Source organism: Mya arenaria, chromosome 16 (assembly GCF_026914265.1).
Source record: "Mya arenaria isolate MELC-2E11 chromosome 16, ASM2691426v1".
In the NCBI taxonomy this organism is placed as follows: Eukaryota; Metazoa; Mollusca; class Bivalvia; order Myida; family Myidae; genus Mya; species Mya arenaria.
The window spans coordinates 34231792-34251556 of record NC_069137.1 but is presented as its reverse complement, the minus strand read 5'-3'; the positions used below and the strand labels follow the sequence as shown (position 1 = coordinate 34251556).

Here is a 19765-nt window from a genome sequence, read left to right as displayed (position 1 = left end):
TTGGAAAATAAGCACAATAAGTCCCAAATGTGGGAAAACAAGCAAAATACGTCTCACATTGGAAAATAAGCACAATAAGTCTCACATTGGAAAATAAGCACAATAAGTCCCACATTGGAAAATAAGCACAATAAGTCTCAAATGTGGGAAAACAAGCACAATAAGTCCCACATTGGAAAATAAGCACAATAAGTCCCAAATGTGGGAAAACAAGCAAAATACGTCTCACATTGGAAAATAAGCACAATAAGTCTCACATTGGAAAATAAGCACAATAAGTCCCACATTGGAAAATAAGCACAATAAGTCTCAAATGTGGGAAAACAAGCACAATAAGTCCCACATTGGAAAATAAGCACAATAAGTCCCAAATGTGGGAAAACAAGCAAAATATGTCTCACATTGGAAAATAAGCACAATAAGTCTCACATTGGAAAATAAGCACAATAAGTCCCACATTGGAAAATAAGCACAATAAGTCTCAAATGTGGGAAAACAAGCACAATACGTCCCACATTGGAAAATAGCACAATAAGTCCCAAATGTGGGAAAACAAGCAAAATACGTCTCACATTGGAAAATAAGCACAATAAGTCCCAAATGTGGGAAAACAAGCACAATAAGTCCCACATTGAAAAATAAGCACAATAAGTCCCAAATGTGGGAAAACAAGCAAAATACGTCTCACATTGGAAAATAAGCACAATAAGTCTCACATTGGAAAATAAGCACAATAAGTCCCACATTGGAAAATAAGCACAATAAGTCCCACATTGGAAAATAAGCACAATAAGTCTCAAATGTGGGAAAACAAGCACAATAAGTCCCACATTGGAAAATAAGCACAATAAGTCTCACATTGGAAAATAAGCACAATAAGTCCCAAATGTGGGAAAACAAGCACAATAAGTCCCACATTGGAAAATAAGCACAATAAGTCCCACATTGGAAAATAAGCACAATAAGTCCCAAATGTGGGAAAACAAGCACAATAAGTCCCACATTGGAAAATAAGCACAATAAGTCTCACATTGGAAAATAAGCACAATAAGTCCCACATTGGAAAATAAGCACAATAAGTCTCACATTGGAAAATAAGCACAATAAGTCTCACATTGGAAAATAAGCACAATAAGTCCCACATTGGAAAACAAGCACAATAAGTCTCACATTGGAAAATAAGCACAATAAGTCTCACATTGGAAAATAAGCACAATAAGTCTCACATTGGAAAACAAGCACAATAAGTCTCACATTGGAAAATAAGCACAATAAGTCCCAAATGTGGGAAAACAAGCACAATAAGTCCCACATTGGAAAATAAGCACAATAAGTCCCACATTGGAAAATAAGCACAATAAGTCCCAAATGTGGGAAAACAAGCACAATAAGTCCCACATTGGAAAATAAGCACAATAAGTCTCACATTGGAAAATAAGCACAATAAGTCCCACATTGGAAAACAAGCACAATAAGTCTCACATTGGAAAATAAGCACAATAAGTCTCACATTGGAAAACAAGCACAATAAGTCTCACATTGGAAAACAAGCACAATAAGTCTCACATTGGAACAATAAGTCTCACATTGGAAAACAAGCACAATAAGTCTCACATTGGAACAATAAGTCTCACATTGGAAAACAAGCACAATAAGTCTCACATTGGAACAATAAGTCTCACATTGGAAAACAAGCACAATAAGTCTCACATTGGAAAATAAGCACAATAAGTCTCGCATTGGAAATTAAGCACAATAAGTCCCAATTGTGGCAAAATTAGGGCCGCTCTAAGTCATAAATTTTGGAAAAGAAAAGCTGCAATAAGTTCTAAATTAGAGAATATAAGCACTAATTATGGGAACTGTAGATGGTGCCATATGAAAGACTGTAAGTTACAAAACACATCTATTAGTTATCTCTTATGTACATGTACATAATCAGACAGGATCCTTGAATTATAAAAGTAAATCCTTTAAGCGTTTATGAAAATTGAGTCTTTCTGCTGTTTCTTCTTTCTCTTTATAAGGCACAATATTACCAAGTTTTGCGGAAAATATGTTATTTTTTAAAAATGAGGACTAATTTGCTAGGAGAAGCAGCCTGTAAGCGGCAATTAATCCTGAATAAAATCACTGGCAAAGCATTGAAGGTTGGTGGAGCTACACACTTTAGCAGGAAATGGCCTATATATCGTCCAGAAGTTCATGGCAATAGTTCCCTCAAACCCTAATACAGCCATTACATTCCTCCGCCATAACATTGCTCTCCATGAGAGATTTAATGGAATGGTAGATGGCTTATTTCCTATCCAGACAAATCCCCGTAACAATGACAGGAGGCTGGGAAAGTCAGACTTCTAGATGAATGCACTTGTTAACCATATATTCATTTGTTTCGGGGAAATTAGTGTATGTAGTGAAGAAAGTAAGAGCTATATACAGTGTGTGTATACCAAATGATAAATTACGTCATTATATGCTACATCAGAAGGCCACATTTTGCTTAAGATTAAGACTTAAATCATAGATAACTTTTCTTTTACAACACCATTTTAAATGAAACAAAGGGCAGTCTATGACGCTTAAAGAGCCCCGTCTTCGTTTTATAACTGAAAGTCGATAAGGCAATAAGTTTCATCAAACACTTCGACAAACCATTCTCCAAAATAATCTTTTGACAGTGCTCCGTCAGACAGCCGTATTGTGAAAAGGTTTGTCGGAAGTGTTTTAAGAAACTAAACTCTCAATCAAACTCTGGTAAAAGACCGAAGGTGGGCTCCGTAAGCGGGGTAGACTGCACTATATTTCATTTAAAATGGTGAGTAAATAGGAAAGTTATCTTTGTTTAAAGCCTTCTTTCCAAGCAAAAAAATGCCTTCCGACATAGCATTTATGACGCAATTTATCACGTGGCATACACACACTGATATAGATGGATGTTTGTGATATATGCTCTGTAACCGAATTAAGGACTTTCAGATGTATGAATCAAGTCAGCCACATACAACCATAACACAAATACAGTGCACAAAATTCTTGTTTCTGAAATTCAAAAGAGGAAAAAAGCACAGTGGCCGTCATTGGAGTTGGAACTATTTCTTGACACCAACATTCACGTTTGCTACAAGTTTAGGAAATTCTCTAATTGTTGTGGTAATATTATATTATTTTGCTCTTTTCTGTGAGGTGGTATTGATACTCTCTGTAAGTTCAGTCAGTCCTGTCAATTCTGATAAATCAAGCATTGTTACAAAACTGTGAAAATCAAACAACTTCAGTACAAGTAATGTCATGTTTTATGTCCTGGCTACCACAAATTCTATTCATTACATATCACCTTGATGTATATTGTTTAAATTTTGGAAGGTTTTCACACACAAAACTTTTCTTGATTTGATCATGTCACAACGTTAAAATCCTAGTGAAATTTACATGCAGCTGTTTGCACATTATTAAAGGTATGAGAGCATTGTAATTAAGGTTCCGTAATTTACAAATACATAAATATACCAAAACAGGACTGGTGAAACTACAATATGCAGTATATTATGGGTTTCCTATACGGGACAACCCTGTGATAGGTTGATGATCATAATGGATGATATGGGACAACCCTGTACAAGGTTGATGATCATAATGGAAGATATGGAACAACCCTGTACAAGGTTGATGATTTTAATTGATGATATGGGACAACCCTGTACAAGGTTGATGATCATAATGGATGATATGGGACAACCCTGTACAAGGTTGATGATTATAATTGATGATATGGGACAACCCTGTACAAGGTTGGATGATCATAATTGATGATATGGGACAACCCTGTACAAGGTTGATGATCATAATGGATGATATGGGACAACCCTGTACAAGGTTGATGATCATAATTGATGATATGGGATAATGCTGTACAAGGTTGATGATCATAGATTGATTATATGGGATAATGCTGTACAAGATTGATGATATGGGATAATGCTGTTCAAGGTTGATGATCATTATGGATAATATGGGATAACTCTGTACAAGGTTGATGATCATAATTGATTTTATGGGATAAATAACCCCATACAAGGTTGATGATCATAATTGATGATATGGGATAATTAGGGCTGTATATCGCCGGACAAAAGGCGATCCGATTCGAATCGCGATCTTTGACTAGCGATCCACGAATCGATTTACGATTTACTTGGTTATAAAGCAAAACATATTTTGAAAGTAAATGAATAATTTAAGTATAACAAAAGCTTCATTTTTATTTAGTTTTCATTTTTTTTGTCATTCATTACATCAAACCCGAAATATTTTCAGAATTTAGAAGAAAAGGATGCTGGGTCATTTCTATATAGCGCTGAATTTGATGTTTTTGTTAAGGGGGATGCCATGTTGACATTGAATTGCAGACGAAAATAAACGATAGCTGCACATAAGTTTCGCATTTTATTTTATTATTGTTGATCATCTCTTTATAATTTCTTTAATGCCCTTTGACTTTTTATTTCTTATTTCTAAATTTGTATTCATTTTAAAACATTATATTCCCTTAAAACCTTGAAAGAAGCATTCTCCATTCGAACACCGCACTGCATTGAATGCTAGCGCTGTAGGAATTAACTTCCGGTTGCGTCAGTGTAATGTATTTCGGATAAACAATTCATTATATTTTATAAAAACAACCACAATATTGCTGGAATTGAATTATCTCATTTTGTTTTGTTTTTAGCTCTACTGGCCAAAGGCCAGAAGAGCTTATGCGATGGTAATGTGTACGTAGTATGTGCATCCGTGCGTCCGTGCGGTTGTGCGTCTGTAAACAATTGCTTGTGAACACGATACAGTCTTCAGTTTTGATTGTATCTCGATGAAACTTGTACAGTATCTAGATATCCATTAGAGCTCGGTTCCTTTCGAAAACCAGCAAGGTCCGCCCATGAATGCCTAGATTATGGGCCATGAAAGTTTTAAAGAAATGCTTTCTATTTTTAGCCAGGTCTGCATGAGCGAATTCTATTTTTAGCCAAGTTTACATGTACATGTAAATTCAAGTTAAGGGAGACAATTTGCAAGACTAGGATTTTGAGAGACAATTTGCTTTTTGCTTCTGCAGTTGATTTTGTGAATTACTCTGCCATGTTCTTGTTGAAAGCCCAAAGGCCATTTTTTAGCTTTAAGTTCTGTAGTTTGTGCATTCATCTTAACAAAATTGGTTGTGAATGTTTAAGTTATGCACCTGGTGTCATTACTGGCCACACCCAGGGTTCACAGGTTTGGTAAACATAAATCTGGAAAGGTTTGAAAATCTTTTTGTGTGTTCGTGCATCCATCTCAGCACAACTGATTGTGAATGTTTGTTCAAATTGATCAATGTTGTCCGAGGATGCCCTTGACTTTGACCTTTTGACCAACTTTTTTTAACTTTTAAAACTACAGAAATTTTTACTATGAGTACAGTTTTGAAAGCATTTTTTTTTTGTCGGATGACTTTTACTTTGCACATATTAAAATAGTTCATGCAGCGAATCTGCTTACAATACTTTCTGGGCTCAGATGTTGAACGTGCTACGTTTTCAGGTAACCCAAACACAAAACATAAACTATATGTCGGTTGCCTTTTACCCATACATACATGCTCTGGATTGATATGACCACAAAAGCCATGCCAGTAGAGCATAGGCCCTTTTGGGCCTCTTGTTTATTAACTTTTGCACTTGAATCCCGATCCAGCGATCTCGGCACTGGCGAATATTTGTGTCGAATATTTTGCTTTGACTCGCCATTACTCGGATACTCGTTACATCCCTAGGGATAATGCTGTACAAGGTTGATGATCATAATGGATGATATGGGATAATGCTGTACAAGGTTGATGATCATAATGGATGATATGGGATAACCCCATACAAGGTTGATGATCATAGATTGATTATATGGGAAAACCCCATACAAGGTTGATGATCATAGATTGATTATATGGGAAAACCCCATACAAGGTTGGATGATCATAGATTGATTATATGGGAAAACCGATACATGGTTGATGATCATAGATTGATTATATAGGAAAACCCCATACAAGGTTGATGATCATAGATTGATTATATGGGAAAACCGATATATGGTTGATGATCATAGATTGATTATATAGGAAAACCCCATACAAGGTTGATGATCATAGATTGATTATATAGGAAAACCCCATACATGGTTGATGATCATAGATTGATTATATGGGAAAACCCCATACAAGGTTGATGATCATAGATTGATTATATGGGAAAACTGATATATGGTTGATGATCATAGATTGATTATATAGGAAAACCCCATACAAGGTTGATGATCATAGATTGATTATATGGGATAACTCTGTACAAGGTTGTACTTTATTTTGAAACTATAGAATGACAAAATTATAAAGCTCTTACTTTAATCTTAGGCCTGTTTGGAACTTTTCTGGATTCCAATTAAGGGAAAGCTTAAGAATTTGAGTGACAGATGGGGGCTTTATAGACATTTTCTGGACTTCAAATCGTGTGCTATGTTGCCCTGCTAAATTGAACCACTTACATTAAATCAGCCAATAGCATGATAAGGCACTTTTCTTAGATTACTGAAAAAAGTAGGATAACTCTAAATATAGGGTGTGATTGATGTCTGTACTCTTGGAAGACTGCCATAGATGTGGTAAATGTCACAGAATTCACTTGGGAACAATCCTTGTAGGCAAAGAATTGATTGGAATTCATGTTATGTTATTATTTCATATAGTTATTATAATATGGAGATTATCGGTTGACATTCTGATGTTAATTGATGGATGTCTTAAGCGCAACTATTGGAAGAATAAAACGGCTATTGGAATCACCCTCATAATTGCGCCCTAGTAGCTATTACAGTTTGGTTTAGTAATAGTTCATGCACCCCTTATCGGGTTATAAGATTAAACATTAGCATGAAGTCTGAGGTCACTGTGAGTGTTACTCAAAATAGAAACAATGGTACATCTTAGGGTTGACATATTGTGACCAAACTTGGTATAGCTATATAGAGATCGTTAATTGGATTGCAATTAGGGTCCTTAGGGTCAAGGTCACTGTTAATAAAATAGAAAAACAATGGTACTGAATAATTTATGTTTGGGTTGACGTTTTGTGACCAAATCTGGTAAAAAGGAGAAGTTATAGAGACCTTTCATTGGATTGCAATTGTGGCCCCAATAGGGTCAAAGTCACTGTTACTAAAAATAGAAAAACATTTTGTACTGAATAACATTAGTTAGGGTTGACATATTGCGACCAAACTTAGTATATAGGAATAGTTAATGGAGATCTTTCATGGGATTGCAATTAGGGCTCCTAAATTCAAGGTCAAGGTCACTGTTACTAAAAATGAAAAAACTGGTGGAACTGAATATATTTTGTTAGGGTTGACTTATTGCAACTAAACTTGGTTTATAGGAAGAGTTTATGGAGCAGTTTCATGGGATTGCAGTTCAGACCTCTAGGGTCACGGTCACTGTTACTAAAAATAGAAAACAGTTGGTAATGACAAACTTTTACTTAGTAAGGGTTGACATATTGCGACCAAACTTGATATACAGGATGTACGCCCATGTGAGTGTAAATAATTTTTATGAGTCTTAATGGGAATTGATTTGGGGTCAATATCAAGGTCACTGTCACTAAAAATGCTTGAAACTGATTAACTTTAGATGGTTGACATATTGTGAATTTACTTGCTATGTAGAAAGAGTTTATGGAGACCTTTCATTTGATTGCAATTGGGGTCCCTAGGGACATGGTCAAGGTCACTGTTACTAAAATTAGAAAAGCAGCTGAAACTTAATCTCACGATGCAGGCTGAAGTTCCTCGATCAATCATTAAAAACGTGAGTTCTTTGCATTGCAGAGTTTCTTGTTAAGTATTTATGCAAACTCTTCAGCCTTGGTCATAACACAATCCCTTGAGACAATATGCACAGGTAAAGAACGGCCCACAACACTTGTTATTGCCCTTTTTCTGAAAAAAAAACAACATCACAGAACTACAGAGAAGGGCTGTAATTGGCTAAAATATGCTTTAGCATGTGCCAAGTTCAATATAAAATCAAAATCTGTTTGTATTGTTGCAAAAACACAATTTTTATAAGGGGCACTGTTACTACAATGATTTTATGACTGTCTCGGCAACAATGCTTTTGAGCAAATCAAAGATACTGCTAGACTGTTGAAGAATCACTTCAATCCTTCACAGTTATTAACCTTAAAGAGCGTTGTGTTTTATAATGCAAAGAAATGGAAGTTTGATATAGTCCAGTATTTAGGATCAAACCTTTCTTGTACGTACAATACATGTATGTGTGCATCTAAATATGACGAAAAAATTTGACAATCGCCATTACACGTTATTGAATGAAATCAAGGCATACACTTCTATCACTTTACACCAGTACATATGGCTGTACAATATACTTTAAGTAAAACGTTATCTGTAGCTCTGACAACAGAAGAGCATGGTTGTTGGCTATTGTTTTTGTTTGTTTTGCTCCACCTTGTTTGCGTTCTTACTGTTAGACAGATACTTAACCATTTCTCTCATTGTCTTAGCAACTTCAATGAATGTATATGCTCTTAATTGTCATGACATCATCACTTAAATAATAACTCTGTTCAAAGGGGTTCCCATTAGTGTGGACAATTTGTTCAAGTACATTTTGGATACAGATGCATCAACAAGATTTTATAATATGGTATATGTCTTTAGAATTGCAATAAGGCTACTGACCACGTAGACGTGTATGTGTGAATCTATATAAAAAAATCCCATAACGCAAAATTGATAGGTAGTTTACAGCTTGAGTTCAAATAACATTCCCCATTGTTGCCCTATATGAAACAGACATGAAGACTTGAACCTGACCCTCCTGTGATATTATTTCAGACACGCCCCCACCTGGCTACATAAGCGAGGATGGAGACAATACAGACAATCAAGGTGAGAGGTTTTTCTTTTGAGTATATTGAATCATTATTTATACTTTTTATTACAATCTTTAGTCAAAATATGTCTCAATTTCAAATCGAAAGCAATGTGACAATTGCATTTTACTTGGTGAACTGTACAACCAGTTACAGGAAGTGTCAAAACAGAAACAGTCGTCAAGGTTTCTAACCAGACAGAGTAACTTCTAAAACAGTTTTACATAGTGCATTGCGATGCATGTTTATTAAAATGATTGCTATAAAATGACAAATATTGTTTTAAATTAAGTGTTTAGTATGGCATTTGTCTTTTCTTGCAATTTCTGGGGCTTTGTTTTTAGCTCACCTGAGCACGAAGTGTTCAAGGTGAGCTATTGTGATCGCCCTGTGTACGTCGTCCTCGTCAGTCATCCGTCGTCAACAACTTGACTGTTAACACTCTAGAGGTCACAATATTGGCACAATCTTATTGAAACTTGGTCAGAATGTTACCATCAATAAAATTTTGGACAAGTTTGATATTGGGTTATCTGGGGTTAAAAACTAGGTCACCAGGTCAAATTAAAGGAAAAGCTTGTTAACACTGTAGAGGTCACATTTATGACTGTATCTTCAGGAAACTTGGTCAGAATGTTAATATTCATAATCTCCAGGTCAAGTTCGAATCTGGGTCAAGTGCGGTCAAAAACTAGGTCACCAGGTCAAATTGAAGGAAAAGCTTGTTAACACCATAGAGGTCATATTTATGACTGTATCTTCATGAAAGTTCGTCAGAAAGTTTATAAAAATAATCTTTAAGTCAAGTTTAAATCTGGGTCATGTGCGGTCAAAAACTAGGTCACCAGGTCAAATCATAGCAAAAGCTTGTTAGCACTCTAGAGGTCTTATTTATGACTGAATGTTTATGAAATTAGTCAGAATGTTAATATTAATAATCTCTAGGTCAAGTTCGAATGGGGATCATGTGCGGTCAAAAACTAGGTCACCAGTTTAAATTGAAGGAAAAGCTTGTTAACACTCTAGAGGTCACATTTATGACTGTATATTCACGAAAGTTGGTCAGAATGTTTATATTAATAATCTGTAAGTCTAGTTTAAATATGGGTCATGTGTGGTCAAAAACTAGGTCATTAGGTCAAATCATAGGAAAAGCTTGTTAGCACTCTAAATGTCACATTTATGACTGTATGTTCATGAAACTTAGTCAGAATGTTTAAATTGATTAGTTCTAGGCCAAGTTCGAATGTTGGTCATGTGCGGTCAAAAACTAGGTCACCAGGTCAAATTTAAGGAAAAGCTTGTTAACACTCTAGATGTCACATTTATAACTGTATCTTCATGAAAATTTATCAGAATGTTTATATTAATAATCTCTAAGTCAAGTTTAAATCCAAGTCATGTGTGGTCAAAAACTAGGTCATTAGGTCTTGATTAGTTCTAGGCCAAGTTCGAATGTGGGTCATGTTCGGTCAAAAACTAGGTCACCAGGTCAAATAATAGGAAAAGCATGTTAACACTCTAGAGGCCACATTTATGACCATATGTTCATGGAACTTGATCAGAATGTTATTCTTGATGATCTTTAAGAGAGTTTGAGACTGGGTAATCAGAGGTCAAAAACCAGGCCACTAGGTCAAATCATAGAAAAACATGAAAACACTGTAGAGGTTACATTCTCACTTTGATCACCATGAAACTATGTCAGAATGTTTGTGTTTATGAATTCTATGTCAAGTTTGAAACTGGGTAACCAGAGTTCAAAAACTAGGTCACGGAGTCAAATTCTAGAAAACATTGTTAAAACACTGTTGAGGCCATATTTTCTACTTTATCTATATGGAACCTGGTCAGAAAGTACTTATTACAGCAAGGTAATTGAATTGGATCAGGTGAGCGATACAGGGCCTTCAGGGCCCTCTTGTTGATTTTGCATTTACTAATTTTTTCCATCATACAACTGTTTCAGGTGATATGGACATGTCCCCCAGCCCCTCCAATCAGAATCAAATGGACGCCCAGCCTGTCACGTACAAAGAACCCACGTAAGCCTACTATTTGATTTGGTCAATATTAGATGTCTGTAAGTCTGATGTCTGGTAATGCTTCATGAAATCTCAACTTGCAAATAAATCCAATCAAGTAGAAATCATCCTTCCAGATGAAAACCTAGTATTAATTACCCTATTGTGTTTCCAATTTTTTGTGTGTCATTAATTTTATCAGATGGAGGAATTGAACGGTCCTTCAAAAACACATTGACAATGACGTTTGGGTCATTAAATCAACATCCAGGGCGAGGTCATTTCAAGGTGCCACCACTTTAAGCCATACAAATGGAAGATCATATTCTATTTCCGCAGGTATTGGTGCTCTATAGCATACTATGAGCTGAACACACGAGTAGGAGAAACATTTCACGCCTCCCAACCCTCGCTGACAGTGGATGGGTTTACTGACCCCTCAAACAGCGAACGCTTCTGTCTCGGCTTGCTGTCAAATATTAACAGAACACAACAGGTCGAAATGACGCGGAGACATATTGGTAAATATGATTCATGTAAAGAAATGTTCAGTATTATAAATAAGTCTTACCAAAGACATTGCATGATAATTCATACACTGGCAGTGCATCTCAGGGGTCGTCAATATTTTGTACAAGTATGGTAAACTTTAGTCTTTCATGATTATTTGTATATTGCCTTTAAGTCTTTAATTTAGGCAAGAGTATGTCTTGACTACATTGGTCTAGGTGTGCCTGTAAATGTCCTAACAGTTTGTTGATGAAAACTTTCTTTGAAATTATATGTTGTTTGTATAGTTATATGTTTTTTGCGCCAGTCTATGTAATATTGGTGTTCATGATGTGAATTTGTGTCCAAGTGTTTGTATATATGATCATGTATATACACATTGCAGGTAAAGGTGTTCGTCTGTACTACATCGGAGGTGAGGTGTTCGCGGAATGTCTTAGCGAGAGTGCAGTGTTTGTACAGAGCCCCAACTGTAACCAGCGATATGGCTGGCATCCTGCAACAGTGTGCAAAATACCCCCAGGTACTCTCATTGTTAGTATTAATAGTGCATGGAACAAAGTATTTTTCTCGAGGTGTTTGGAAGTTTTAAATATATTTCTTTCATTATTTTCGATGAAATATGGGGTTTAAACAGTGAAATAACAACAGTGAAAATATCAATTTGATATTTTCACTGCAAAATAAGGAGTGAATTTTTTTTAGCTTTCAGAACTACTTTTAAATTCCTTTGTAGTAACTTCCCCTTGATCAAAACTGAACACTTCACCTTGAACCAGTAAATGTTGGCAAAACATGTTTAAAATTTAAAGACATGTTTTATTAATTAAAATGAATATATATTTGTAATATAAACAACTTACTGTTTATTACCGGTTATCCCGTTTTTCAAACGTTTTCTTGATCTCGAAGCTGAATGTTCGAACATTTGCTTTCATACCAAACAAATTACAGACTAAAACAACTGTTCAAACATAAATAGAATTTTATATCATTGGTTGAGTGTATTTTGAACTCTGCCATTGTAATATGTAAAACGAGCTTCCTGGAAAATTCACACAACAATTTACAGATAATCTGATATTTTTTACCCTACCCACACATCAAAACTTGTCAACAAACTAGGGTGGCATTCACTCTTTACCTGGAGAACAAACCTGTTTTCATAGCTGCAGATAATGTATCATGAAACATGTGCAGACTTAAACTAAGAAAAATGTTTAAAATCCAGTGATTATCCTCATTTGTTTTGCTTACACATTTGACCTTCCAAATTTTCATTCATTAAATTGTGGCGAAGTAATTTTGTTATTTAGCTACGTATTCATGCCCCACTTAAAATAAAAGTGTTTTCGTTGTTTTTTTTAACATATGTGCACTTATAAAACGTCATTATTACTGTTCATAAAAGCTTTGCACTAAAAAATGAGCGAACAATAAATTATAGGAATGAAAAGCTGAGAAATTTTTCTCAACAAACCGGAAATAGAAAAGTTGACAGCTATAATTTTGCGTGTGGGGCGCCCTACAAGTAGCGGCATAAATGACACCCTTTTCAGAAAAGTGGCTAATTAAGAAATTAATTCAAAAACTAATAAAACTCCGAAAATAAGCATAAAAGACACAGAAAATTTGTTTATATCAGTGTAAGATAGTATTTAATTTCACTTGTGATCATAGAAAAAAAATATTTTCACAAGTGGCGAACTCTTTATCTTTGACAAAATGACATTTGAAGCATGAATTAGGGAATTAGACTTTAGTAAATCATTAAATCTGTTATTCTTATCAAACACTTAAATAATTGTTTCTCCATGTTTGGTTTGTAGGCTGTAACTTGAAGATCTTCAACAACCAGGAGTTTGCAGCCCTTCTTGCCCAGTCAGTTAACCAGGGCTTCGAGTCTGTGTACCAGCTGACCAGGATGTGTACCATACGCATGAGCTTCGTCAAGGGGTGGGGAGCCGAGTATAGGTTGGTGGTCTCCCATCTTCGGGATGGTTGTTTGTTGAGAAACTGTAAATTGGAAGGGTCAATAATGTCATTGTCATGTGAAACTGTAAACCCCTCAAACTGTTGAAGGTATTCACATGAATCTTTGTACACATGTTAATAAGTGACAATGATGGCATGTTTAACAAGGTTATAATGCTGGCTTTAATTGTCCAGTTATGCCTGTTGATTGACGTTTACAACTGACAAGTAATTTTCAAAGCATCCATTAAAAGCAGAACTGGTGATTAGATGATGTGCGCGTAGATCAATACAAAATCCCCGCTTTTGTGTCTTTCAGGCGTCAGACAGTCACAAGTACTCCGTGTTGGATAGAAATTCACCTGAACGGCCCTCTACAGTGGCTGGATCGAGTACTTACACAGATGGGCTCTCCAGGGTTGCCATGCTCTAGCATGTCATAACTATTATAAACATGATAAAAGTGGTTAACCGGGTCTGTGGGAAAACCCACTGTACATTATTTGATTGACTTCTGGTGAAAACTTGAGTTACAGACTTAATCAAGTGTGAAGCCGGGTTGGTGGGATTCTGCCCATCGTATTTGATAAACTTATTGTTAAAACTTGAGTTACAAAGCTAACCAAGTGGTATCCTGGACTGGTCAGATTCTCCTCACTGTATTTGATCGACTTCTTGTGAAAACTCTACTTCCCTTGAGTAGTACACCAAATGGTGTACTGGTGTACTGGTGTACTGGTGTACTGGTGTACTGGTGTACTGGTCATGTGAAAAACACCTCCACTGGAAACTGTTGTCTACATTTGAAACCCTGGGTTGTAGCCTGTGACAGTCACGATCCAGTTTTAGGTCCAGTGGCAAATCTTATCTAGTGTGAAGACAGACTAATTGTTGGCATTTAAGGCTGGTATTCATACAGCACGTTCAGTTCAACTCAATGTCAATGTATATTCAGCTCCTGTTATTACACAAACTGTTTAACAACAGGAAATGTGTAGGGAGTTGAAAGGAGATAAGAACTTTGTTTTGGTTCAATCCCTTTAGATGTTTGAAGGGAAAATGAAATGAGGATAATACTCCAAGACAGCTAAATAGGAGTTGCATTGTCACATAAGGTCCCAAAATATTGTTTCATGAAACTCCAACAGTAATGCTCCTACACTCATGATTTAACTTTACAGGTATGTTAGTTTGGGCTGATGTGCAACTGAACTTTTTGTCACATACGACTTGGGCAAAAAAAGACATGGCCCTAAACTCAGTAAAAAATATCATAGATTAGCATGGGCGATTGTGCACCTGCCATTGTTGGGAAATATATCTAGCAAGAATTCTGGCACTGTAATTAGTTAAAAATGGTATGATGAATCTTGCGTGGCATGTAGATCCCATCATACCATTATTGCATCTATACTCGTGAAGCATCATAGTAATTTTGGTCATCATAGACTTTATGTGCACCTGCAAATGTTTCACTGCTTCACTTCTTAACTCCACAACGCCACATTTCTGTGTCAGGGGGCATCTGAGGGGATCCATCACGACTCTGACAACTCAAGTTTACATAACTATGTTGGCGCTAGGAAAGTGTAGGCCACTATTTCAATTGAAGCAGAACATCTGTCAATTTGAGATAATGAAAAGATGAAAATGAGTTTTTTAGCTACATGTACTGGCTATTTTTAATACTGTTGAAGCCTACATGGCTTCTAAACTAATTATTACTGAACTTGTTTTATGAATATCAGCTCTTACGGTAGTGTTACCATGCCAGGAATGATCATGTACTGCATGTGTCAAACCACTGCTACACAACATTTGTTATCTCTTTATTGATGTATTGAATTGGACTCAGTACCTCGTGTAGAACCGTGTCTTTTGCTGAAATATATACTTTTAAAACTGCGTTTAAAGTATAGGATACACTGATACCATTTTTGATGAATTATATTTTTACGACAAGTTTAGTGCTAGTATTGTTGAAATGGAAATGCTACATGTATATTAATGAGCATTTTGAAGTCACCATTTATGATGGATTGAAAACTCTATTTTACAACCCCCTAGTTTAATGATTTTCCCCCATTAAAATGTGATTTTTTAAGAACATTTATAACTAAATAAATAAATGTATGAGGGAAAAGAAAAAGTTTTTTCATTAGCATCAATTTTGATATGGGGAGTTATTAACTTTTTTTTTTTCTAGTTTTTGACCATGGCCCGTAACACATCAGCAAGAGATAACCAAAATAATGTTTGTATTCCATTCCCTCACCTTCCCTCATTGTTTGCAACCATGCATATTTTTTTATTGATGCCAGATAATAAAAAAAAAAAACATTATTTTTTTATTCTTTAGAATATATTTTTGGTGTTGACACGTAAATGAATTGTTTTTAAATAGTATTTAGTTTTCTTTGAACAATACAAATTGGAGATAGTCCTAACTCTGAAATTGAACATCATCATAACCCGTGGAATCTAAAATAACAATCCTGACCCTCCTTCCCTGCTTTTTTACCAGTAAAATAGGAAATGAACATTTTATTTTTGCCTAATGATTATACCAGTATATTGAGTTCTTTCATATGTGTTTACATGTTCAACCATTGTTCCTGATGGTTTTTAGTTTTACTATAGTTTTATTTAGATTATCAAAGTTCAGTTATTTGTTTATTTTGCATATGAAGTATAATTAGAGTTTAGAAGGAACGGCAGTAAATATGTAATATGTTACTGAAAGGATGTTACGTTTCTCGTTATGTTATTTCTAATTGGGCCTACATTTTACATGTTTCTTTGTTGACATTTGGGAAGAAATAGTTTGTATTATTAGCTGTTGAAAACATTCGTATTGAATATGCCTTTATCTGTCTCAAAGAAATGTTACAATGGTTGAAAAAAAAAAGATTTTAACATGTACTATTTTCATATTAGGATCGATGTATGAAAACATTAAGCAAGTGTACTTGTACCTGTCATTTTGGAATTCATAAACTATGTACTCACCAAATTATACACAAATGAACTCCAATAGAAAAAGACATGGAAAGCAGTAACATTTCTGTAAATTGTGGATAAAATACTTGTTAAAGATAAAACATGATCAAAACTTCATATCAGAGATCTATTGATAAAAAAATGGACTGAAAATGCTTTATTTTGTTGAAAAGTGTTCAAAACGCTACTAAAAATTAAATTATTTCAGCTTTGGCTTAATAAGATTCTGTTAAATTTTCTGAGAATCTGCCAGTTGCTTTTTATTCTACACATAAAATATGTGAGTGTGTTCCTAAATGAACTGGATAGAGGCATTTAACTTGGTGAAACAACTTGAGCTTTTGTCATGGAGACAAACTTTGACTTTGTGTTTTGTAATGTATCAGTATTACTTCTGTATTATTATCTATGAATATTGGAACAACATATGTATACATTTCATAGCCCTAGTGTTGCAATGAGGCTGTGTGGAGCATGTGAAATGTAGGCCCAAGTATTTGTTCACAATCATGAAATGATTGCTTTATATGTCCATATGTGATCACTCAAACATTATTGTTTCATAATAACAATTCTCATATACATTTCACTCCGATTGTTTGCATATTTTATATTAACTTAAGTCTAGCATAAAACAATAATATCAGAAGTGACCAGTTTGCACAATTTATAAAGTTTATATGGACATTTTAAATAATAATTGTGTTAAGGAATTTGAACTTCCTAGTTTAGAGTAAGGATATATTGTCAAAGCCCATGTGTTTTTGGTGTGAAAATTAGCCAAAAAGGACTCGGCCATATCGAAACAAGTTACAGTATTTGCAGAGTTTAACCTTGATTCACTCAAGAACCCAGATACCAGTGCAACCATATGACAAGTGCACGGGCCTCCTTCTTAGTATCAGTTAAATTGACTTGACAACGAACCACCCTGATATAAATATTCATAACTGTTTAAACTCTTTAATTTACATGATTGTGAAGAAAATTATATTGATGCTGTGTTGTTGGGGGAAACTTGAGTGCCTGGCTTGGTAACCACCAATCAAGCTCACATATGCCCAAAACTGTTAAACCATTGGGAAGATGTACTAGAAACAGCTCACATATGCCCAAAACTGTTAAACCATTGGGAAGATGTACTAGAAACAGCTCACATATGCCCATAACTGTTAAACCATTGGGAAGATGTACTAGTAACAGCTCACATATGCCCATAACTGTTAAACCATTGGGAAGATGTACTAGTAACAGCTCACATATGCCCATAACTGTTAAACCATTGGGAAGATGTACTAGTAACAGCTCACATATGCCCATAACTGTTAAACCATTTGGAAGATGTACTAGAAACAGCTCACATATGCCCATAACTGTTAAACCATTGGGAAGATGTACTAGTAACAGCTCACATATGCCCATAACTGTTAAACCATTGGGAAGATGTACTAGTAACAGCTCACATATGCCCAAAACTGTTAAACCATTGGGAAGATGTACTAGTAACAGCTCACATATGCCCATAACTGTTAAACCATTGGGAAGATGTACTAGAAACAGCTCACATATGCCCAAAACTGTTAAACCATTGGGAAGATGTACTAGTAACAGCTCACATATGCCCATAACTGTTAAACCATTGGGAAGACGTACTAGTCACATATGCCCATAACTGTTAAACCATTGGGAAGACGTACTAGTCACATATGCCCATAACTGTTAAACCATTGGGAAGATGTACTAGTCACATATGCCCATAACTGTTAAACCATTGGGAAGACGTACTAGTCACATATGCCCATAACTGTTAAACCATTGGGAAGACGTACTAGTCACATATGCCCATAACTGTTGGAAAGATGTACTAGTCACATATGCCCATAACTGTTGGGAAGATGTACTAGTCACATATGCCCATAACTGTTGGGAAGATGTACTAGTCACATATGCCCATAACTGTTGGGAAGATGTACTAGTCACATATGCCCATAACTGTTGGGAAGATGTACTAGTCACATATGCCCATAACTGTTGGGAAGATGTACTAGTCACATATGCCCATAACTGTTGGGAAGATGTACTAGTCACATATGCCCATAACTGTTGGGAAGATGTACTAGTCACATGATGTACAAGCACACTAGCTTGGTTTCAAGGTATTCTTTTGTTATACAAAGTTGGCAATTATCCTGGGTGGTCGTTACCATATTCAAGCGTCATATCAATTTGCATACTTCCACTTCATGTTATGTTGATCCAGTTTTAAGTAAGTTGATGCATTGTGCACTTGTTATATCTGATGTGTTCCATACTGGGATGATGTTTTCCCTTTAATTCTTAACCGACAAGTCTAGTACATGTTTCGAATGATCTTTTCAATACTAAAATTATGAAAGACAGCAATATTCAAGTGTTATCAAACTGCAACTGTAAAACATTGGTTTTGAAGAAGTTGTTTGTTATTTCAAAAACTTTGCAGGTATTTTAGTGTAACAAATCTCATGGTCACAGAAATGGTTATAAATTAAAATCAGAAATAATGCGTTTCTGAGTATCATCTGAAATTTAATCTCAGTTTAGTTTTGTTATGATTGCCTATTTACCCGAAACTCTGATGGTTATTTTTACTGTATTATAACCTTGATAATGTATATATGTGATACTAGCATATGTTTGTGCTGAATAAATACATTTGTCGCTTTATAAATTTCTTTTGTTTACCTTCATTGTCCCCCGTCACGGGCATGTGATGAGGTCAGACATGTAAAGAGGTCATGTGCATATGATGAGGTCAGACATGTTAAGGGGTCATGTGCATATGATGAGGGTAGATATGTAAAGAGGTCACGGGCATATGATGAGGTCAGACATGTAAAGAGGTCACGGTTATGTGATGAGGTCAGACATGTAAAGAGGTCACGGGCATGTGATGAGGTCAGACATGTAAAGAGGTCATGGGCATATGATGAGGTCAGACATGTTAAGAGGTCACCGGCATGAGAAGAGGTCACAGGCATATGCAGAGGTCACGGGCATGTGAAGAGGTCACCGGCATGAAATGAGGTCTTCAGCATGTGAAGAGGTCACAGGCAAATGAAGAGGTCATGGGCATATGAAGAGGTCACAGGCATATGAAGAGGTCACGGGCATGTGATTAGGTCACAGGCATGTGAAGAGGTCACCGGCATGTGAAGAGGTCACGGGCATATGAAGAGGTCACGGGCATGTCACCTGTATTTTGTCTTCTGTGAGTTCCACAGGAGTTCGTGTTTT

General features: G+C 35.7%; 1 protein-coding gene across 1 annotated transcript in view; it reads left to right on the top strand.

The window, feature by feature from the left end:
- Positions 1 to 19199, top strand: part of LOC128221939 (mothers against decapentaplegic homolog 3-like) — a 62265-nt gene extending 43066 nt beyond the window's left edge. The window contains exons 4-9 of the mRNA XM_052930651.1: positions 8947 to 9000; positions 10954 to 11029; positions 11348 to 11529; positions 11904 to 12041; positions 13348 to 13492; positions 13812 to 19199. Coding sequence (XP_052786611.1) covers positions 8947 to 9000; positions 10954 to 11029; positions 11348 to 11529; positions 11904 to 12041; positions 13348 to 13492; positions 13812 to 13935 — 719 coding nt within the window. The 3' untranslated portion in view covers positions 13936 to 19199. The remainder of the gene's footprint in view (positions 1 to 8946; positions 9001 to 10953; positions 11030 to 11347; positions 11530 to 11903; positions 12042 to 13347; positions 13493 to 13811) is intronic.
- The last annotated feature ends 566 nt before the right edge of the window (positions 19200 to 19765 follow it).